At 37.2% G+C, this 22,985-nt stretch overlaps 1 protein-coding gene across 25 annotated transcripts in view; it reads left to right on the top strand.

The window, feature by feature from the left end:
- The window catches only part of DST (dystonin), a 447,461-nt gene that overhangs the window by 269,424 nt on the left and 155,052 nt on the right, over nucleotides 1–22,985 (top strand). For 16 of the 25 annotated variants that reach the window (XM_036024287.1, XM_036024285.1, XM_036024266.1 and 13 more), the window contains 21 exons: nucleotides 1,312–1,431; nucleotides 3,521–3,616; nucleotides 3,702–3,829; nucleotides 6,905–6,998; nucleotides 7,309–7,463; nucleotides 8,702–9,164; nucleotides 9,252–9,380; nucleotides 9,529–9,606; nucleotides 9,688–9,849; nucleotides 9,939–10,043; nucleotides 12,440–12,535; nucleotides 14,969–15,094; nucleotides 15,690–15,842; nucleotides 16,062–16,216; nucleotides 16,445–16,571; nucleotides 17,052–17,235; nucleotides 18,572–18,729; nucleotides 19,242–19,420; nucleotides 19,947–20,085; nucleotides 20,885–21,078; nucleotides 22,268–22,430. In XM_036024287.1, coding sequence (XP_035880180.1) covers nucleotides 1,312–1,431; nucleotides 3,521–3,616; nucleotides 3,702–3,829; nucleotides 6,905–6,998; nucleotides 7,309–7,463; nucleotides 8,702–9,164; nucleotides 9,252–9,380; nucleotides 9,529–9,606; nucleotides 9,688–9,849; nucleotides 9,939–10,043; nucleotides 12,440–12,535; nucleotides 14,969–15,094; nucleotides 15,690–15,842; nucleotides 16,062–16,216; nucleotides 16,445–16,571; nucleotides 17,052–17,235; nucleotides 18,572–18,729; nucleotides 19,242–19,420; nucleotides 19,947–20,085; nucleotides 20,885–21,078; nucleotides 22,268–22,430 — 3,204 coding nt within the window. Of the gene's footprint in view, nucleotides 1–1,311; nucleotides 1,432–3,520; nucleotides 3,617–3,701; nucleotides 3,830–6,125; nucleotides 6,789–6,904; nucleotides 6,999–7,308; nucleotides 7,464–8,701; nucleotides 9,165–9,251; nucleotides 9,381–9,528; nucleotides 9,607–9,687; nucleotides 9,850–9,938; nucleotides 10,044–12,439; nucleotides 12,536–14,968; nucleotides 15,095–15,689; nucleotides 15,843–16,061; nucleotides 16,217–16,444; nucleotides 16,572–17,051; nucleotides 17,236–18,571; nucleotides 18,730–19,241; nucleotides 19,421–19,946; nucleotides 20,086–20,884; nucleotides 21,079–22,267; nucleotides 22,431–22,985 lie in introns of those variants that run through there. The other 9 variants (XM_036024280.1, XM_036024276.1, XM_036024278.1 and 6 more) reach the window with 5 other exon arrangements.

Below are 22,985 nucleotides of genomic sequence, written 5' to 3'. Positions count from 1 at the left end.
CCTCAACCGGAACTGTTTGCTGGTAGCCTGGGCATTTCTGTTTCAGATCCTGACTCACTTGGGACTCTCTTAACTTTTACTCAGTCTTCCCCTCCCCCACCAACAATTACTGTATTTTGCCGTGTATAATGCACCGCCATGTTTTTGGACCAGACTTTCAGGGAAAAAAAACTTAAATGTTTTAATTTTTTAATTCAGTTACCAGTAGTTATTTATTTATATTTAGATACTTGGGTGGTTTGCTTTTTTTTTTTTTGGTATTATAAAGGGAGTTTAGCATTTATTTTTGAACATATTATGGTAGAAGAAGTTTTACATAATAAATAATTACAAAACACAAGAACAGATACAAGGTATTTCATATATATATATATATTTATGGTGCTTCTTTATTTTTTCCTCAAAAGTCTGGGCAAAAAAGTGTGCTTACTGGAAGTTTAAGAACTGCTCAGGGACCACCTCGCCCAAGAAGCCTTTAGTGATCATTTGAGGCACACTTATGCTTATCTGCCTCTAATGTCAACTCCTGGCATTTACTACCTCTTTCACTTATTTCAGTACCTCATTAAATACTGCTTTTCATTTTGTTCAGCTGTTTATATTTTGAACCTCTCTTGCATTGCTATGTAGACAGTAACTCTTTCATACTAGGTATTAATTATGTCTTAAAAATTACATTTTTATTATAACACTTAGCTCAATGCTTTAAACATAATGAGCACTCATCAAATGCTTAATTGAGTAGAGCAGTTGACAGCCTGCCAGTTTCCTTCATGTTTAAAAAGTTTGATAAATGAGTACTTGAGCATTCCCATCATATACATTTTCTGTAGTTTTTATTCCTACCTAGTTTCTTACATACTGGATGGCTCTTTTGAGTTTTATACATACAATGGACTTACATCTAAAAAGGTTGGCAGACTGGCACCCAGCCAGGCTTAGGCAAGCTATCATTCCCCCTTCTTGAGCCCCTGGCAAGTTGATTGTGGAAGTTTCTTCTGCTGTGCTTGGATGCTGCCTCAGAACCCTTCTCAACACAGAGCTTCAGGCAGCCACTGTGTCTGGATCAGAACTGGAACTCATTAGGCTGCTCTGAGGCTCAAATGTTGATAGCATGCATTTAAAGCTGTTTAAGTGGAAAGGACTGGGACTACATGGAAAGTAAAACAAACAAACAAACAAACAAAAACCATTTAGCCGGTTCTCTCTGCCAGGCTTAAAGGAGTAAATTCACAGAATGACCTCTGACTAAATGGTGTTAGATAGGAATGTTATTGTCTACAGACAGGGGCCTTCATTTTTTTGTTCTAGGATGTTGAAGTCAAATGGATTGAATACCAGAACATGGTGAACTACCTCATCCAGTGGATTCGACACCATGTGACCACAATGTCTGACAGAACATTTCCTAATAATCCTGTAGAACTAAAGGTCAGTGGCACTCAGGAGTGAGGTAGGATTGACTTGATTATTAAACTGCTAAGTAATGTGGTGATAATTCTGTTATTTTAGAAGTCCAAGAAAAAATACTTTTGGCATGCCACTAATAAGTAGGCATTAAAAAATGTTCTCATCTCCCTATTATACAGAGAAAATGGTGGTAAACATTAGTCATTAAAACATAATAGCAATGACATCGTAAAGAAATTTATAGTCCCTTAGCTTTGAATTGAGTGTTTTAAGGTTTGAGAGACCTTAAACCTTGGCAAGGTCTGGACATGACCTTGCCAAATGGTTTTCGGTGTGTAGGAAATGCTTGGTGCCCACCGGATGGCTGGGGTGGGAGGGACTGTGGGAAGCTTGCACACGGGTGACAGTGGCCGGGAGTGTGCCTCATCAAAACTGCTTCAGAATCTTCTTCTGTGTAGCAAGAGGTATGTGCTATATTTCACTATGAAGTTGAAAATACATACCTGATTCCCAGTATAAATTAATTAATGGTCTAGTAAAACATTTGCTGCTACCTAAAAAAAACAGGTCTAATTCTTTAAGGTAAAACAATTTTAGAAATATAAAAGACATTATACATATAGACACTTAATTGAAGAATGTATTGCCTCATTTTGTATATTAGGATTTATGGTTGCAAAATAGCCTGCTTTATTTCAAGAAACTGGTAATATGAATGTTAACAACAAAGTCTAATTCCTTGAATTATAAGATTTGTTTTCATGATTAAACTGGAATCACAAAAATTGTCCTAATCCAGCGTGGGCCCTGTTGAAGTTATTTGCTGTGCTCACATATCTGTAGAGAACATCTGTGAAACAGCTCTTAATTCACACTGCCACAGGGAGTTTGTCCTTGGCACAGAGTTACTTGGCCTGTGCTGACTGTGCTGATAGGATGCTTCTTAAGTGTGCTAAAGTTGTTTGTGTGAAGTTTCCCTACGTGGACGTAAACCTTTCGAGGGCAAGAAACTTTTCCCGTTCTATCACTACATCTACCACGAACAGCGTTTCGCATATTAATGGTGTTCTGTGCTTATTTATTGATGGACGTCTTCAAACATTGCATTTTAAGTTTAAAATACTTTTCAGATTTCAAGTGCAAATTACTTCCAAATGGATTCCTATTGTCTAGACACTTGGGTAAATTTGTACTGGCTTCTGATTAATGCAGATTCTTAAAGTTTTAGAAAACATTTAAGTGACTATCCAGGTTACTTGCTGGTGCTTAGGTTAGGATGTAATATAAAAAAGAAAATATATATGGGGAAAATGCCTATAATTTGATTAGCCAGCAAAATATTGCATGGAGTCCTTCAGAAATGTATCTGCCTGAAGATTTAAAAGGACTTAAAAAAAACCAGCATGAAATAATTAGTATATACTTAATACATGTGGAGATATTTTATCTACATAATTTTTATGAAGGTCCTTTTTAGTGAATATGATAAATTATATATAAGAGATTCTAAATTAGTATCTGCAAACTAGATAATAATTTAATTACATGGTTGAGATATCCATAATAAAGCAGTAATCAATGACATTTATCTTTGTTTACTAAGAGATCTGTTTAACTTGGCCAGTAGGACAGTGAAACCAAATTTTAGCTCCATCTAGCTGATAAAAATTCTATTTTCAAGAATAGATCTACAGTATACACAAGACAGACTTTTTTCCGTTTATGGGAATTGCATCAGATTATTTTTCCAAAAGCTAATTTGCCACAGTTGGAAAGTACTGCTTTTAAAGGATGTGTTTTCTTGTTTGTATGATGAAAGGTTTTTAGTAGAGCCGTAGTAAACACCACCAGGGTTCATTATTATCCAGATGCCTGTGGAGCACATGTTGAATCACAGTGCACATCACTAGTTACACCTCATCAAGTCTGTGTGCTGTAACCTGGTTGCGGACCAGCTGGCAGTCGGCATGCTCCTTGAGTGTCGATGTTATGCAGGACTCCCCCTGAACGCACATGACACTGTCAGTAGCATTTGAAGTGGTAACGTTATGCAGTAGTGAAAACAGGTCTTTGAAGTTGGAGCCTTCATGTATTTTCCCTTTCATTTTAGGCACTTTACAATCAGTATTTACAGTTTAAAGAAACAGAAATTCCACCAAAGGAGACAGAAAAATCCAAAATCAAACGCCTATATAAATTATTAGAGGTAAGCAGAAATTTCCTTTGTATTGTCAAGTATAAGTTTTCCTTTATTTGCTTATTTTTACATATTTTCTTTGTTTTTTCTCAAGATATGGATAGAATTTGGACGCATTAAGTTGCTTCAAGGTTATCATCCAAATGACATAGAAAAAGAGTGGGGGAAACTCATCATTGCCATGCTCGAGAGGGAGAAGGCCCTTCGTCCAGAAGTGGAAAGGTAAGCTGGAGTGATTGCTGCTAGGGGAACTGGGGGAGGGGGTCTCTTTCTTTTCATGGAAAGAACTTATGTTTTGGAGCCAGGATGACCAAGAACCAACTTTCACCTTTTCCATTTCCTTGGCTGTGTGACCTTGGATAAACCACTCACTCTTTCTGATGTTTCATTTTTCTTACCTCAAAACTCTTCTAACAGATTTCAGAGATTAAATCAGTGAAGTGCTGTTCAAAAAGGACCCGATAGGCTGGGTTGGTGTGTGAAGTTTTATTAGGTGGTTATAGCTTCAAAACCTATTAAAATTACCCATGAGAATTTCTCAAAGTGGCTTTTAAATGGCCAGGGTCTGGATCTGGAAGCTTCCAGGTCAGTAATGAACATATTTTGTTTTTTGTGTCCTTGGCGATGACCCTCTTTCTGTGGGGCAGTGGAAACCAGAGTCCTGTCTGCCTCCATTAAGAGGGCAGTGAGGAGGCTTCTAGGAAACACTGAGTATCTCAGTGTAAGTTCCCTTTCAGACACTTTTTCTACAAGTACATTTGTTGCATGAAATCATCACTGACTCTTTATCACTCTGTCCCTCCCATCATATCCAGTTTCCCTGGCAGGTACCTCAGGAGACATTTGTTAGGTCCATTTGTCGTCATTCTGGTCCCTACCTCACAGCCGGACTTAGTGGCACGTGGGAATGGTGATCTCTGTTCCTCATTAGCTGTGGGCTCCCCAGGGACTGGGTCTTCCACCGCACAGACTCTTCCTACACCACACCCTCCTTGCCTCCGAGGGGCAGCCACACTGGCTGGGAGTTCTGAAGTGCCGAGGTCCCACCCCCCTCCCTACCCAGATGTTTGCAACCTTCTGTGCCTTTGGCAGGGGAGTCTGTTTCATTCTCCCCTTTTCTCTTTTCTGCTAATCATTCTCAGATCTCAGCTCCAGTGTTACTTTCCTAAGAAGCTTTTCTTGGTCTCCTGGGCTAGTCCAGACGTCTTGTTTATTGCTTTCATTTTTATATATCTTATTCCTGCACAGCACTTATCTCAGTAGCAATTTTATATTTATTTCTGTGATCCTTTAATTAAGGGTTACCTGTTCCACTGTTAAGAGCTCTGAGGATGTGGAGACAAACTCTTGTTTTCACTCCTTCTTGTGTTGCCAGTGTTGAGCACAGTGCCCAGCGTATGTAGGGCGCCCAGTGTGCTCAGGCTTTCTGTGCCCCATGCTTGATGGCAATATTGTGGAAATAGGAAATAGAGCATTGACAGTGAGAACTCAAGTCTAACTTTTCAGCCCTTTATTCAATTACTGACTGCACTCTTGTTTAAGCATAATTTTATATCTATCATTAGAACCAAAATAAACCTGAAATACTCAGGATGGACCTTTTATGGAGGAGGCACTGGTAGGTGATTAAACTGAGACTCTAAACTTATCATCTGAAATAATTGCAAAGCCTACCAGAGAAGGATACGGAGCTGATTTTCAGTCATCAGAATAGTAGCTGGATTCTAATGTGTGTTAATAAAAGAATGCAGTGGTTGAGTTCAAGGTCCAGGCATCAGTCGACCCTGGATTAAAGTGTTAGCTTAACTTGCAAGCCATATTATTTTAGACAAGCTTATTAACCTCCCTAATCCTCAGTTTCCTCATTTGTAATCAGGATGTAATAGAATCTACCACATTTGGTGGTTATGAGTATGAGATGATGTATATAAAATGATTAGTTAATCTTTTGGCACATAGTAGTTGCTTAATAAACCTTAGATGCTGCTGTTATTATTTTGAGATTTTCTGTTTACCAACTGTACTTGATATGGCGCTTGCAAATGTCCTCTTTCTTGTCTTCCAAAAAGCATATATCAACCTTAGAAGTAGAGAAGCAAGCTTGGTTTTGCATTGTTGGAGGGAGCAAAATATTTAGGGGCTTGTTTGAATAAATACCTTCAGTTTTCTTGATGCAACAAGTTTTTTGGCATTAACTGTATGTTGCAAGTAATGTGGCATGGGCATGTGTAAGAGACAAATGAGAAGTGCTTATGCCAGGTAATAACCTATGGAAAGGAAAAACAAGTGCAGACCAATTAAATTTGCAAGCATTGCATCAATATTCCACTTACCACTTAGGCTTTTAAAAATATAAAGCAACTGTAGTAAGATTAGAGTAACATTCCCGAGAGCACATCAAAATTAAGAAAGGTAAATGGATCATTTCTTAGTTCATTTAACCAAACAGTCAAAGGACATGGTTGTTAAAATGGGAATGGACTTTGTTTCTCATCAAACAAATTTGTTTATACATACTTTGAGGTGCCAGCTTTTAGCTCCATGTTATTCAGTACAGATCTGGCCCTTTACAAAAGTCAGGCTATAATTAAATGTTTGTGTTTGTTTAGCTGGTGTTGCTGTAGCCTGAATAACTTTTACTAATTGTACCTGGGCTTTGGTCAGGCATCTGAGTTGTTTTTTAGGTGGTTGCAATTGATGACTCCTGGTGAAAATATTTGGCCAGTCTTTTCAGTGACGCCCATCAGCCTGCCTTGTCTGTACTTGCAGGGTTTTAATGCAAGCTACAAAAGGCAGACCTCAGCAAGCAAATGCATGGCTTTAGGCGAGATTCTTTTGAATAGTTATCAGCATATTATTTGCTGTGTGTTGAATATGCATGTTGGAGCATATTTAAGGAGCCATTAAAGTCGTAACATTCTGTTGCCACTTTTCACTGTTGGAAGTAGAGCCTTTTGCAGGCCTACTCTTTTGTCTATCTGTAATGGTCAAGAAGGAACATTTCAGGAATAAAAATGCACAGTAGTAGTTATAGTTACCGTAGTAGTGATTCTGTGTTCAGTAACACTACTAGCACTCGAACCAGCCTTGATTCAAATGAAAATTTTCTCTCTGTTCATTGTGGTCCGACACTGATCAACTCCTGCATTAGCTTTGGCAATGAATCCTTGGATGGACACAGGTATTGAGTCAGTGGTGTGAGATTGTGTTTTACTTCTGGTGGGCAGCCTTTTTCCGTGATTGCGAATTCTGCAACTTCAAAGGTAAAGCTATATTTTATTTTGTTCCTTCTTTCAGGTTGGAAATGTTGCAGCAAATTGCCAACCGAGTTCAGAGAGACAGTGTCATCTGTGAAGACAAACTGATACTTGCTCGAAATGCTCTTCAATCTGTAAGTTGATTTTGGGAGCCAGTGGGATTGTGGTAGAGTGGGGTCTGTGCATTCGGATGGACTAAAACTTTTGTATAACATTTGGTCAATTCTTGGTATTTTTGTCAACTGAAATTTAGAGTTTGTTAAAGATTATGAGTGCTATTTTCTCTATTGAGGGACAGGGAGCAAAGGCAAAACATACATTTGAACTGAAAGGAAAAACCGAGAACCTAAGTAGCCCTGTGTTTCAATATTTTGAGTTTTACATTTGACACTAGTTTTGAAACTTTGTTTCACAGAATTAATATTGACTTCTTTTAAAATACAGGATTCTAAAAGATTAGAATCAGGAGTGCAGTTTCAGAATGAAGCAGAAATTGCCGGGTATATACTTGAATGTGAGAACCTTTTACGCCAGCATGTAATTGATGTGCAAATACTCATTGATGGAAAGTACTACCATGCAGATCAATTGGTGCAGAGGTCAGTGTGCTGCTTACTTATTCATATTCTGTCCTTGTGCATAACTATTTCATGGGCGCTTATGATAGGAATAGAGAGTGTGACAATTTTATGAATTTCATTTCTTAAGCTCTTTTCACTTGCAATTGCACGTCATTAATTCTGCTATATATTTTTTGTGTTAAAAAGGTATCTGTTCTTCAAAGATAACTAATAGAAAAACATTTTATAATACATATAATATTTAATATTATAGTAATGAACATGTAGTTAGAATATGTGTGACATTTGAAAAAAGGAATATATTTGAAAAGTTTCTTTTTTAATTCAGTTTTCTAGTTTTCTCTTTATATGAAAATGTTTTATAACAAAATATTAGAAAAATATATGTGTATAAAATCTGTATCTCTGGAAAGTAGGTTTGGGATTAGAGATAGAACCTTCTGGGTTGTATGCCATATATATACATATATGTGTGTATGTATATATATAAAACATATATATAAAGCAAAAATTGTAAATGATGTTTTGATATAGTCTTCTCCTTTTAGGAATCTATAGTAGTAATTATAAAAATAAAACATATTAAACATATAGACAAATAGCTTTTTGTTCCCTTGAGAAATGTTTTATAATAACAAAAATTAGGAAATATCTTAAAGGTCAAATAAAAGGAGAATGGTCACATTACAGTTTAGTAGTTATATTATAAATGATGGTTATAAAGGCTGTGTGATAATGAAAGTGATCAATTCAGTAGAAAAATTGTGGTGCAAAATTTTATCAGTATGATTATTACAATGACTTTTTCTTTTTTTTTAAAGGTTTTATTTATTTAGTTTTAGAGAGGGAAAGGAGGGAGAAAGAGAGAGAGAGAAATCAATGTGTGGTTGCTGGGGGCCATGGTCTGCAACTCAGGCATGTGCCCTGACTGGAAATTGAACCCGCAATGCTTTGGTTCACAGTCTGCACTCAATCCACTGAGCTATACCAGCCAGGGCAACTTTTTCAAATAATAAACTTTATTTAGCAGTTTAGATTTTAAAAACTTGAATAAAAAGTACAGAGGGTTCTCATATGCCTCCTTGCATACCCTCTTCCCCCATTAACATCTTGCACTAGTGTGATACATTTGCTATAACTGATGAGCCAGTATTGACACATTATTGTTAAGTAAAGTCCATAGTTTACCTTAGGGCCCACTCTTTATAAAAAATGCCTTTTATATTATAGCTTGACCCTTTTGATTTTCTTTTCAGGGTTGCCAAACTGCGTGATGAAATTATGGCCTTAAGGAATGAATGTTCCTCAGTGTACAGCAAAGGACGCATGCTGACAACAGAACAGACGAAGCTCATGATATCAGGAATCACTCAAAGTTTAAACTCAGGGTTTGCACAGACCTTAAACCCCAGTCTGAACTCAGGACTGACCCAGAGTTTCACGCCTTCCCTGACCCCTTCTAGTATGAAATCAGGCCTGTCCTCAGGTTTGTCTTCCCACCTAACTCCATCCCTCACTCCAGCTTATACACCTGGTTTCACAACTGGATTAGTTCCAAATTTCAATTCAGGAGTAGAGACAAATTCATTGCAAACCCTGAAGTTGATGCAGATCCGAAAGCCTCTTCTAAAGTCTTCTTTGTTGGATCAGAATTTAACAGAAGAGGAAATCAACATGAAATTTGTTCAGGACCTTTTGAATTGGGTTGATGAAATGCAGGTAAAAAAAAATGTTTACTTTACCTGAGATTTTCAGTCTTTATTGCTGTCAGTTTCTTTTTTGAACCTAGTGTCTTTCTGTTTAAAGGGGCAGCTGGACCGCACTGAATGGGGATCAGATTTGCCAAGTGTTGAAAGCCATTTAGAAAATCATAAAAATGTTCACCGAGCTATTGAAGAATTTGAATCTAGCCTTAAAGAAGCTAAGATCAGTGAGGTATATGAATTTAAAATCTGAACATATTTGATTTTAGCTTACTGACTTGCTTTTTATATAAAGGCCCTGTAACAAGGTAATGGGTACACTGAATATGAGTCAGAATTCTTTAAGATTCCTAATGGGAATTTTTTATACCATATTTTAGATCCAAATGACGGCACCTCTTAAACTAACTTATGCAGAAAAGTTGCACAGATTAGAGAGTCTGTATGCAAAACTCTTGGTAAGTTTTTTTAAGCTTTCTTTTCCCCTTATCTTTATTTGGCAAAGATGTGAATTCTTACAAATGATTTTCCTTATAAAGAATACATCCAGGAATCAGGAACGGCACCTTGACACACTCCATAATTTTATATCTCGTGCTACGAATGAACTTATTTGGTTGAATGAGAAAGAAGAGGAGGAGGTTGCTTATGACTGGAGTGAAAGAAATACCAACATAGCTCGGAAAAAAGATTACCATGCTGTAAGTGCTACCTTTATGGTTGAATATCGAAGTTGTATTTCTGGGTTAGATCTTTTTCTAACGTATTTCTGAATTCTTTTGTTAATTAGGAATTAATGAGAGAACTGGAGCAAAAGGAAGAAAATATTAAGTCAGTTCAGGAGATAGCAGAGCAGCTACTTCTGGAAAACCACCCAGCCCGATTAACTATCGAGGTAAGTCAGGAGGTGTTATGGTCATGGTTGAATATTGCCATGTGATTACTACCCTTCAGGTTGTTTTATTGCTGATAAATTGAAAAATGAAAACTATCAAATTTTTATTACAACCTGGCTCAAAAGTCACGTTTCTAAGTCATGCTGATTTGCCTTCACTTCTTTTGCTCCAACTGTGTCACCCACCTGCCACTTAAAGGTAACTTTGTTAACCCCTGTGGCCCAAGAGACATACTGCAGTGAACATGAAGGACCTTGATTTGACAGGCTTTGATGTTTCATTTCCTCCTGATGGTGTGACATTGCACAAGTGATGTAACTTTGCTAAACTTCATCTGCCTACATAAATGGGAAAGTTGTTTCTAACCCACTGAGTTGTGGTGAGAGTGAGGGCAATAATGTACTGTTACTACTTGGTGCAGTTCTTGGTATGTAGTATGTTCTTAAAAGGTATTGTTTAATAATTGTTTAACTATTAATTATTTAAATACTAAGTATTACCTAATTAGTAATTATTTAATTAATGGCACTATTATTTAATTAATAATTTTACTTACGATCTGGTTTTGTGAAGTGCATTGAAATAATACCCTGATGAGGCCTCATGGTACAGAGTGCACACATCAAATCCAGAAGTGGAGAGTTGATGTGGGATTTATCAGGTTGCCCATGTAGAGAGGTTGGTGGTGGCGTGGAAGTATTGTGTTTAATTTTTGGGGACCTGATATATATATACTAGTTAGAGTTAGTAGCTTTATAAATGTGAAGTGGGGGTAAGTAAGAGGGCAAGGAGCATCAAGCATGGGTAGATGTGTATTTCCAGAGGAAAAAAATGTACTTAGAATGTGACATGCTTCCAACTATCTCAGTTGAGGAAAGGAATGTCTCTGTTCACTGTAATCATGATGACACAAAAGATTAGTAAAATTCTAGGCCTCATTAGGAAGTATGGGAAAGTTTCATTTGACCTTCTTGTATGTGAAAATAGGGTTGTGCATCTGCATGAAATGCTACCTGAGAATGTTACAGACACAGAAGAGTAGGAGGGACAACAGGGGTAGGAAATTAGAATAATGGCGTGTCTGGGTAACTTTTGTACAATGATAAACTAAAAATGGAATATTCCTGAGAGTAGAGAGATTAAAGCTATTGGAGAATCTGATTATAGGTTAAGAATTTTGCTGAAAATAGAAAATGTGGATGTGAACCTGATTACTTTCATGTAGAAATTTTAATGTAATTAAAAGTTTCTTGAGGGGTGAAATTAAGCCTTAGTCATCTTTATGATTCCATTGGCCTATTCAGTGTCTTGTGGGTACAAGGATAATAGTTAATTATCAACAATATTCATATTGTATATGAAAAAGAAACTAATAATCTAACAATGCACGATAATGTCTTTTATAGCTATTTTACTCAAAGTGGCTTAATTTGAGGGAGCAGGTAATGTAATTATGATATGTTGCCACATTTCCAGTGCTGTTGGAAATGCCTGTCTGGGCATAGCTCAGCAGGAAATGAGGTTTTCCAAAAGGAACCAGGATGACAGGCTAGTTAAGGTAGCCGTTAAAGTATCTGGAGCACCCTCTTCTGGAAGGCGGTGAATTGCACCTTCAGTATAAAAGGGTGTTGCATGTTTCCCTAAGGAACTAGGTGTCTTCTATAATATTTTTGCCCTCATGAAAGATATGCTTTATCTAAAATATAAATTAAAGCAATAAAATATTTTTAGTAAAAATTTCTAGCATTATAATTATTATAACTCCAGAATTAAAGTGATAGGGGATTGTATACTCTCTTCTCCACCCTCCCCAAACATTTTCCTGGTAAAAACAAACAAATAAGTTAATCCCTGCCCCTGGTCCCAAGATCTTCTGGCCTGGGTTTAGAAGCAAAACAAAGAGAAATCTATGGAACCAGGTCTGTCCTATGATCCAGTAATGTAAAATTCAGAGAAAAGAAAGAACGGTGAGGGACAGGGTCAGTCAGATGAGGATCCCACAGAATGGGAGAAGGGTGGCTGGGAAAGGAGCACAGGGTTTGCTGGCCTTTATTTCAAATGTTAAATATTTTTTCATGTATGAATAACCAGAGCTAGCTTTTCTCATATATTTTAAGGAATAAATGGAAAGTTTAAATTTGAAGGAAATTGACTGGAGTGACTTAAAAATTTATATTTCAGCTTTTAATTTATATTTCAGCTATATATCACTGGCTTTGGGCAAGTGATAGTTTGAGGTTAGAGGGACATTCACTACCCTGATTTTCAAGTCTTAATCTGCAAAAACAAAGTCCTACCGTCCGTGTAGATAGTGGAGTCTCTGATCCTAGAAGCACTGCGGTGCATGCCTGCCAATGCTCAGCAGCAGTGACCATAGCTGTGCTTTGTCCCCAAGGCCTACCGCGCGGCGATGCAGACGCAGTGGAGCTGGATCTTGCAGCTCTGCCAGTGTGTGGAGCAGCACATCAAGGAAAACACTGCTTACTTCGAGGTATGGGAATGGAATCACAGCTTCAGTCGATGCCACTGTGATGTTGGCAGACTTACAGAAAATGTTTTCATAATCTGTTGTAAGATACATGTCTGTAATGTGCTGGGGAAATAAACAGAATTTTGATTGCTGTCAGATATAAAGCACATATGTTCTGTAGGACACATGGAAGCATTCTGTTAAGGAGGAAATCCTTAAAAACCCTTAAAGTGTCAGAAAAATCTTTCTTTCTTTTTTTTTTTTAAATATATTTTATTGATTATGCTATTACAGTTGTCCCATTTCCCCCCTTCTCTCCCCTCCACCCTGTACCCCCTCCCACCCACATTTCCCCCTTTAGTTCATGTCCATGTGTCATACTTATAAGTTCTTTAGTTTCTACATTTCCCGTACTATTCTTGCCCTCCCCCTATCTATTTTCAACCTACATTCTATGCTACTTATTCTCTATACCTTTTCCCCTTCTCTCCTCCTCCCACCCCCCTGCTGCTAACCCTCCATGTGCCCTCCATTTTTGTGGTTCTGTTCCTGTTCTAATTGTTTACTTAGTTTCTTTTGGTTTTGCTTTAGGTGTGGTTGTTAATATTTGTGAGTTTGCTGTCCTTTTACTATACATGTCTTTTCTTTATCTTCTTTTCTTAGATAAGTCCCTTTAGCATTTCATAAAATAAGGGCTTGGTGATGATGAACTCCTTTAACTTGACCTTATCTGAGAAGCACTTTATCTGCCCTTCCATTCTAAATGAGAGCTTTGCTGGATAGAGCAATCTGGGATGTAGGTCCTTGTCTTTCATGACTTGGAAGATTTCTTTCCAGCCCCTTCTTGCCTGTAAGGTCTCTTTGGAGAAATCAGCTGACAGTCTGATGGGAACTCCTTTGTAGGTGACTGTCCCCTTATCTCTTGCTGCTTCTAGGATTCTCTCCTTCGTTTTTACCTTGGCTAATGTAATTATGATGTGCCTTGGTGTGTTTCTTCTTGGGTCCAACTTCTTTGGGGCTCTCTGAGCTTCTTGGATTTCTTGGAAGACTGTTCCCTTTGCCAGATTGGGGAAGTTCTCCTTTATTATTTGTTCAAATACGTGCTCAATCTGTTGCTTGTCCCCTTCCGATTCTGGTACCCCTATAATTCGGATATTGGAACGTTTAAAGGTGTCTTGGATGCTCTTAATCTTTTCCTCAATTTTTTGAATTCTTATTTCATCATGCTTTCCTGCTTGGTTGATTCTATCTTCCTTCTGGTCCACTGTATTGTTTTGAGACTCATATTCCTTCCTTTCACTATTGGCTCTCCTCCGTGTGTCTTCCTGCATCTGTTTTATGGTAATCTGCATTCTTTCATCTAAATTTCGTCCAAAATCAACCAGTTCCGTGAGCTTTCTGATCACCAGTGATTTGAACTGTGCATCTGATAGATTGGCTAATTCTTGGTCGCTCAAAAGGATGAGTCCTGGGTGACTGATCTGCTCTGTTGAAAACCTATTTTTTTCCCCTGTCTCTCCTTTTTTTTTTCCGGTCTGGTTGCTCTTGTTACGGTGGGGGGCGGAGCCTTAGGTGCTCACCGGGGCTAGGCACCACAGTCGCTAGATTGTGACGTTATATGTGGGGGTGGGGCGGGGGCGGGAGCGGGAGCGGGAGCGGGACGGGAGAAAACAATGGCGGTAGTTCCGTTCCCCTGGACTCAGACCCTTTTCTGGGCTTCTGGGCCGCGAGTTCTGCCCTGGTCCACAATCGCTACCCCTCTGGGTCTGCCAGCCGCAGCTTGCGTACTCAGGGATCACCGCTGCCTTCTTGCGCCCCCGGATGGCTTTTGCGCCGATTTCGCGCCAAACCTTCCCCTGACCTCCACACGCTGCCGACCCGAGCCAGCCCCACGCCCGCCCGGCTCGTCTTCTCCTACCAGTCCGGATGAACGTGTCTACTTCAACTTCTTGGCTGCCCGACTTCCATTCAGATAAATCCTTTGCTGGATCTGGGTGTTATTCTGATAGTAAATTATTGTTGTAAATTATTGGTTTTCTAATCTTGGCTGTACGAGGAGGTACGGTGCATCCACCTATTCCTCCATCTTGCCGGAGAAAAATCTTTATTTCACAAATGCATCTCTTATTAAGGAAGTATTTTTATTACAGGTAGTCATTATAGACAGCTCTTCTTTTTTGTTATTCTTCAGAAGTTTTAAATTATTGTTGGAATTTCACCCCTACAATTGTTTCGAATTTCGTAAATCTTGGACATTTAGTATTCAATCATAATTATCAAAGTACAAGAGTTGTTTCTTTAAAGGAGGGATGTGGCTATTAAGTTGTACTAATTTGATTTTATGCTGTTCTCACTGATGAGGGCTACACACAGGGCCCTTGTAATTGAACTTGGTAACTGTGTGTTTTACTGGTATTTAATATACTTGAACTACCAGTTTTTGTCTTCCCCTAGTTTTTCAATGATGCCAAAGAAGCTAATGATTACTTAAGGAATCTGAAAGATGCCATTCAGCGGAAGTACAGCTGTGATAGATCGAGCAGCATTCACAAGCTGGAAGACCTTGTGCAGGAGTCAATGGTACTACTAAGAAAATCTAGGAACTTCATTAGTAATGCAACATGGGGGTTAGATCGTTTTTATTATATTTTTATGGGTGCAGGCCTTTATATTTTATTGGTAGTCTTAGTAATTCCACTTCATTTAATTAAGCATGTAAACATTATTTTAGTATCTTTTTTGGTAACAAACAAAAAAAAGTATTTTTTATGTGATAACCTTGTTATTTTAAAATGCTTTAACAGTGTTCTCTGTGTGTGTGTGGTCGTTCATTCCACAAATGCTTGTTAAGTATTTTCTATGTTGCAGGTACTGTTTTACCTGCTGTAGATAGAGCATGAACAGAACAGACAAAAATCCCTACCCTCATGGGGCTTGCATGCTAGAGTGGGGAGTAGACAATAAACATTGAAATAAGTAAAATATATTTGTATGCTAAAGAGGAAAAACACAACAAAACAAGGGCAGAAACATATAAGAGGGGGTGGGAAGGGATTGAAAGTTTAGATCATGGGGTCAGGGCAGGCTTTTCTCATGGTTACGTTTGTGGAAAGCCCTAAAACAGCACAGAATACAAATCTTCTACCATTTAAAGTCCATCTCATTTATTACTTAGGAAGAGAAAGAAGAACTTCTGCAGTATAAAAGCACAGTGGCAAGCCTGATGGGGAGAGCAAAAACCATAATTCAGCTGAAGCCTAGGAATCCGGACTGTCTGCTCAAAACATCTATTCCAATCAAAGCCATCTGTGATTACAGACAAATTGAGGTACTCACGACTCCTAGAAACAGACCAGTTCCTGGTATTATGCATATATTTAAAAAATGAGGTCATATATTTACTATTGCTCACTAGTAAAGTTTTCCACCTCAAACAAAAACACACACACACACAAACACACACACAAATAAACCCAAGTTTGGGTATGGAAAAAAGATTAGTCAACAATGATTTCATTTGGCTATTCTGTTCTTCATTTTAAACCAGATAACCATTTACAAAGATGATGAATGTGTTTTGGCGAACAACTCTCATCGTGCTAAATGGAAAGTCATTAGCCCCACTGGGAATGAGGCGATGGTGCCATCCGTGTGCTTCACAGTCCCACCCCCAAACAAAGAAGCGGTTGACTTTGCAAACAGGTTCGTATGCAGTAGCTAAAAACAGACCCCTGGTCTTGGAAGCTCTCTGAAGGTTAAAGAAATAACCGGCACTTTGTCTAGGCCCACAGGATCAGAAGGATCTAAAACTAGTAAACATGGGATATTTCACACACACATACACACACACATACACAAAAGAAAAAAATTGTAGTGTGTTTTCAGAGGGAGTAAAAAAGCTTAATCTGTGTTTTCTTTCACATATTTCAGAATTGAGCAACAGTACCAGAATGTCCTAACTCTTTGGCATGAGACGCATATAAACATGAAGAGTGTAGTATCCTGGCATTATCTCATCAATGAAATTGATAAAATTCGGGCTAGCAATGTGGCTTCAGTAAGTGTAAACCTATACCTCAACCCAATCTGTCCAAAAACATGGGGCAACTTGTTATGAAGAGTAGAGCTTGCATTTGCTATAGAATAGGATAGAGTTCAGCAGAGCCAATATTCATTCACTCAATGGCTATTTGTTATATACCTATTATATACAGGGAGCTTTCGAAGAAATCCAGGAGATCTCACATTTCATTTAATGCTTAGTATATTTTGATAGGGAGACAAGATATAGTGTTTGCACTTCTAGAGATGAGTACATTGTAACTTCATTTATAGAATTTTATAGTCTTGTTTTTCTTTGTCTTTTAGAACCTGAAGTTGTTAGTGAAGAGGAAAATTAATTTCAAATGATTATTCTATTTATGATGATTAATATAAACTGGCCTATACCATGAGACCCTAACTGGAGATCTGTCCCATTTAAATTTAGCTCTGAGGACTATAGTCACTTAATTGTATGGTCATTTTTCTTCTTCAGATAAAGACAATGTTACCTGGTGAGCATCAGCAAGTTCTGGGTAATCTACAGTCTCGTTTTGAAGATTTTCTGGAAGATAGCCAAGAATCCCAAATATTTTCGGGTTCAGATATAACACAGCTAGAAAAGGAGGTTAATGTGTGTAAGCAGTATTATCAAGAACTTCTTAAATCTGCAGAAAGAGGTAAAGTATGGGAATCCTTTTTTTTTTTTCACCTCCCATAGGTGTTTAGTACAGGCTATTTTCTGCCCTGAATGGGAATTTCAGTCTTAGGTGTGTTATGCCACTCTGCCTATGATGGGCAGACACAATTGTTGAAATGTGGAAAGTGTGCTTAAGGTGAGAACTTGCAAAAAGGGATTAATTTATTCCTAAATGATGAGTTAGTTAAAAGATGCCAACCAAACAGTATGACAGACAATGAAATCTTAATGCATCTACTTTTCAACACTTTCACTGTTTCGCAATATCATGTTCAGAATGATGGTCTTTTTATTTCAGAAAAGATTCAATTATTTTTCTTTTTCTAATTTATTGATTTGAGAGAGAGAAAGAGAGAAACATTGTTTTTGTTGTTGCACTGAATTATGCATTCATTGATTGATTCTTCTGTGTGCCCTGACCAAGGATAGAACCTGCAACCTTAAGGTATCTAGCCGACACTCTCTCCAACTGAGCTACCCTGCCAGGGCCTAATTATTTTCTATGTATCAATCTTGGATATTAAAAAATGACATTCTGCCCTGGCTGGTGTGGCTCAGTGGATTGAGTGCTAGTCTGTGAACCAAAGGGTCACCAGTTTGATTCCCAGTCGGGACACATGCCTGGGTTGTAGGTCAGGTCTCCAGTAAGGGGCACTCAAAAGGCCCACACACTGATGCATCTCTCCCTTTCTTTCTCCCTCCCTTCCCCTCTCTCTAAAATTAAATAAATAAAATCTTTAAAAAAACAATGATATTCTTTTTTAGAGCACTTTTAGATTCAAAGCAAAAGTGAGAGGAAGGTGCAGAGATTTTCCATAACCAATCTTGGATTTGATGCAGAGGTTAAAGGAAAAAAAAATTGTGTAGTTAACTTTTGTTAAGTATAAATTTTATTACATAGTCTTTTGAAGTTACTTAGAGACAAAAGCTGTACTAGTAATATTCTATTTTTAAAAATTTAAAACAGTAACACATTTTAATCTATGTTTAATTTTTAAGAATTTTTATTTAATTTTTATAATCTGTAACTAATGTGATTAACATTTTTCATGAACATAAAAGAGTAATATATTACTTTTCTTGGATGTAATAAATCAGAAATGGATACTCCAAATGGCATTAAGGGAATTTTATTAAATCTTTGTAAATTGTAAAGTTTACAAAGATTTGAGTTGGGTTTGTGATGATAGCTGGTGATATTACTTTGACTCACCGTGCCCCCAAGACATAGTAAAACTGCCATATTCAAACATAAGCAAGAGCATCCAAAAGATAGAAAACAAGGTACTTTCTGAACATTATATTTGCTTTCACAGAGGAGCAAGAAGAATCAGTGTACAATCTCTACATCTCTGAAGTGAGAAACATTAGGCTTCGGTTAGAGAACTGTGAAGATCGGTTGATCAGACAGATCCGAACTCCGCTGGAAAGAGACGATTTACATGAAAGTGTGTTCAGAATCACAGAGCAGGAGGTGAGATTTATAAATGTGTTGGGACAAAATTTGACTTAAGGTAAATTACTATCTTTAATGACTGTCAACTGCTGTGACTTGTTACATGCTCAACTTTGTCCAGTGGCCACTTTGTGAGGTCTGATTGTGTTTTTATTGCATATTGTAAACTCGGATTCTATAATTCACTTCTACCTCTGACTCATGTAAACAGAGGAAGGTGTGCCCTCTTGCTCACTTCGGTGGAGGCAGTAAGGGCTTCCCCCAGTGGAAGTCATTAGATGTTTGTTGATCATCGGCTATGTGCAAAAGCACTGGGTAAATACTTGGGTCTGAAAAGGTGGGCAGTAAAGGAATTACTGATAATAACACTTGAATGCTATGGCTTAGTTTTCTTAGATAAAGAGAAAGTAAAGAATATGTAGAAATTTAAGGTAATGATCATAATGTAAAATGTGAGTTTTAAAACTGTTTAAAGAACGATGCCTGGTCTGGAGTGAAAACAATACCGATGTTTGTTCTCTCCTTTATAGAAACTAAAGAAAGAGCTGGAGCGTCTTAAAGATGATTTGGGAACAATCACAAATAAATGTGAAGAATTTTTCAGTCAAGCAGCAGCTTCTGCATCAGTTCCCACCTTACGGTCTGAGCTCAGTGTGGTCATTCAGAACATGAACCAAGTCTATTCTATGTCTTCCACTTACATAGACAAGTATGTGTCCACCGTGTTAATATAAATGTGCTTCATACAACTGTCCTGTTTTTATGTATAAGCTGTACATTTAAAAATATTCATTTTTATGAATATAAATATCTACTTTTATTTCTTTATGACAATATATTAATTATTTCTATGGATTTCTGATGCTTCTTCATGGTGAAAGGGCATGTGCCACAGAGATTAGGGAATAATGTATGATCTTCTCACATTTTGCCTATATTTTGGTAGCTCAGCTATTGCAGCCTGTAGGCTTTTCCTCTCAAGTGTGGTCTGAACAAGGCTTGAAGACCACCTTATCTTGGAATCTTTGGCTAGACACTGCTCGTGAGTCAGGGCATGGGTTGGAGCTCTTGCTGTCTATTAGGAAAAAAGTCGGATGAATATTAGTCTTATAGTTAATGTGTCAGTGATTCAAGATGAAGAACACGCTATAGTATGTATTATAATGGTGTTTTAGGGCTGCCTTAAAGAAAAATAAACATTTGCCCTTAGAACTCTGTTTAATTCTCTTTATTAGGTTGAAAACTGTTAATTTGGTATTAAAAAACACTCAAGCTGCAGAAGCCCTTGTAAAACTCTATGAAACTAAACTGTGTGAAGAAGAAGCAGTCATAGCAGACAAGAATAATATCGAGAATCTAATAAGTACTTTAAAGGTATGTCTTGTTTTTGGCTGTTTTCAAAATCTTACTCTAAAATTAATTTCTCTAGCATTTAGATCTTCAAAAATCAACCATTAAATATCTTAGCTTGATTATGTTTATAGTCATTCATTGCACATCTCTATAATTCCATAGCTAACTGCAAATAAATATGTTCAGGCATTTTTAATTTGAAGCAAGTTCTTCTCATTGAAAGTTTGAATCTTCTTGACTGTAGCTTTTTATAATCAAGAGGAGTTAAAATTAAAAATTAAATCATTGGTAATATATTCTCTTGCTGAAAAGAGGCAGTTATTTGAAGAGATCAAGGAGGAAGTAGAGGAATTAACCTGGGGAAGAAAGAAGACTGGTGGTCGTACTCATCTGTACCTACAGATGTGTGTGCAGAGCCAAGTAAAACTATTGCAAAAACAATTGTGAAAAGTTATCTCAGTGATTTTTTTAATGCATCCACTCTGTTTTAAACAATGAGATTAATACATATTTTAGAAATAATCAATGAAAAAGACATTTATAGAAGTAGCCGACCTGCTTATGGATTGATACATAAATTCTGTTACACTGAATTTTATTAAATTGTCAGGGTTTATTTTTTAGATCAAAGTACAGTCAAATATTGGCAATTTTGTAAGGTCCAACTGCATACATTATTTTTGTATATGAAAGATAATGTTTCTTTTCTCTGATTTTATGTCAGTCATTTGTAAATAAATTATAAAATTAGGTAAGCAATATGTTTACCCAGTAAGTGGTTGACACATTTTTATAATTTTCACCAATTAATGTATTTTAGCAATGGAGAGCTGAAGTAGATGAAAAGAGAGAGGTGTTCCATGACTTAGAGGATGAGCTACAGAAAGCGAAAGCCATCAGTGATGAAATGTTTAAGACATATAAAGAACGGGACCTCGATTTTGACTGGCACAAAGAGAAAGCAGATCAGCTAGCTGAAAGGTGGCAAAACGTTCACACTCAGATCGACAATAGGTTCGTATCCTTTTTGTTTAGTTTTAGCACCGATTTAATGTCTATCCTTGGAGTCTAAGTAAAATCTGAACTTAGGCTGTTTCTTTCTAAACTTTTATATATAGTTAATTTCATATACATAGTTAATTTTTGTATACAGTTGTGTTAATTTCAAGATCTCTAATTGTATTTCTTTGTTACATGGTGGATTTAAGTAAGACATTTAACTTCAAAATCAATATTTTTAACTATGTTATTAAAACTATTGACATACTCTGGCATTCGCATAGTTAATCTGCTTGCTTTTTTCCTAAAGGGAAAAGCAATATAGTTCTCTACTTATTACCAGCTTATGATATTCAAATGCAATATTTAAATCATTCAAAATTATCACCAGCCTACAAGACTCAATAGGAGCATGGACCATATGTTTTGCAGGGCTGCAGTAGCACTCTATACCAGCCCGAGGAGATGTTCATTTTTTATTAAAGATACAAGAAAGTTGAAGTCATTCGCCCAGTGACTGAAATTAAAAAGTGAAAGGAAATTTGATGGTTTTAGGGCTCGTCTTAAAAGAAATGGAATAGTGTCTTTTCTCATTCATTTCACGTTTCTATTAATGCAAATAAAATCATTTTATGATGTAGTACCATTCTTGAGAAGTAAAATTATATTCAAATATAACATATTTCATCTCTAAAATATGTGACATATAGGTTTAGTGTAATGATTTTAAGACATAGAAACTGAAATATTTAATCACAACTCCTGGAAAGTACTCTCTCATTCCATGCTGAACCATTCAATAAACTATCTTGTCATTATTTCAAAAGTGAACTGCCATTTGATGCAAGCTTTGGGTAGTTAAACATGTTGATTGATAGTAACTATGGTTAAGTTTTCAGTTTTCCTGCTTTTTAGCCTTAGTTTCTTGGACTTGTTCATAGGATAATCAGGTACATGACTCTCAAAACAATATAAGCTGTACAACACCAGGAATAAAATATTTAGATTCAACCTCAGCCCTGTGGAATGCTCTTGGAGATGTTCCTCAGGGTGCTGTTACCTTGCTTTCTCTACACATACCCCTATTGTTGTGCTTAGTGCATTAGAGAACAGTTATTTTGTCTCTCCCTTCTCTGTTCTATACCTTTCACCCTCCTAATGGATACTATTAGAAACTATAACTACTCTGTTATGATTTTCTTAGATTACGGGATTTAGAAGGCATTGGCAAATCGCTGAAGTACTACAGAGATACCTATCACTCTTTAGATGACTGGATCCAACAAGTTGAAATTACTCAGAGAAAGATTCAGGAAAATCAGCCTGAAAATAGTAAAACCCTAGCCACCCAGTTAAATCAACAAAAGGTATGTGAACACAATTCCTTGTACTAAGGTTATATCTATATTTGCTCATTAATGACCCTTATCTTCCTTTCCCTTGTTAAAAGAAATAGCCAGCAGCTATTTGGAAGAAGGTGGGAAATAAATCATAAATATTAAAATCCTGCAATCCAAACTTACATATAAAGGGGTCACCAAAAAACCTGGAATTATCTTCAGGAGGGCGGACCTTTTGTAGTGCAGGCTTCCGCTGCTAAGCGAGTGTTCTAGGAACCCATCTGTATCAGTGTACCAGCTGGCATTGTTGTGAGAGGCTGTGTTCTGACTCTGAATTTTTTTGACGACTCTTTCAACGTGTTTGCTTGTTTCATGGTGGATAATTTACAAGCACACCTGCCCACACTGCACTGAGTGTCCAGCAGTTTTTGACTGAAAACAGCGTGACCCCCATGCCCCACCCTCCCTATTCACCAGATCTTACCCCAAAGCAACTTTTTTTTTGTTTCCCTGATAAAAATAGTCCTCAAAGGGAAACGTTTTGGCCATGTGGAAGAGGTGAAACAAAAAATGGCAGAAGCA

This window comes from Phyllostomus discolor, chromosome 4 (genome assembly GCF_004126475.2).
Source record: "Phyllostomus discolor isolate MPI-MPIP mPhyDis1 chromosome 4, mPhyDis1.pri.v3, whole genome shotgun sequence".
In the NCBI taxonomy this organism is placed as follows: Eukaryota; Metazoa; Chordata; class Mammalia; order Chiroptera; family Phyllostomidae; genus Phyllostomus; species Phyllostomus discolor.
Note: the sequence above shows the minus strand (reverse complement) of the source record. Positions and strands in the feature narration are given on the sequence as shown.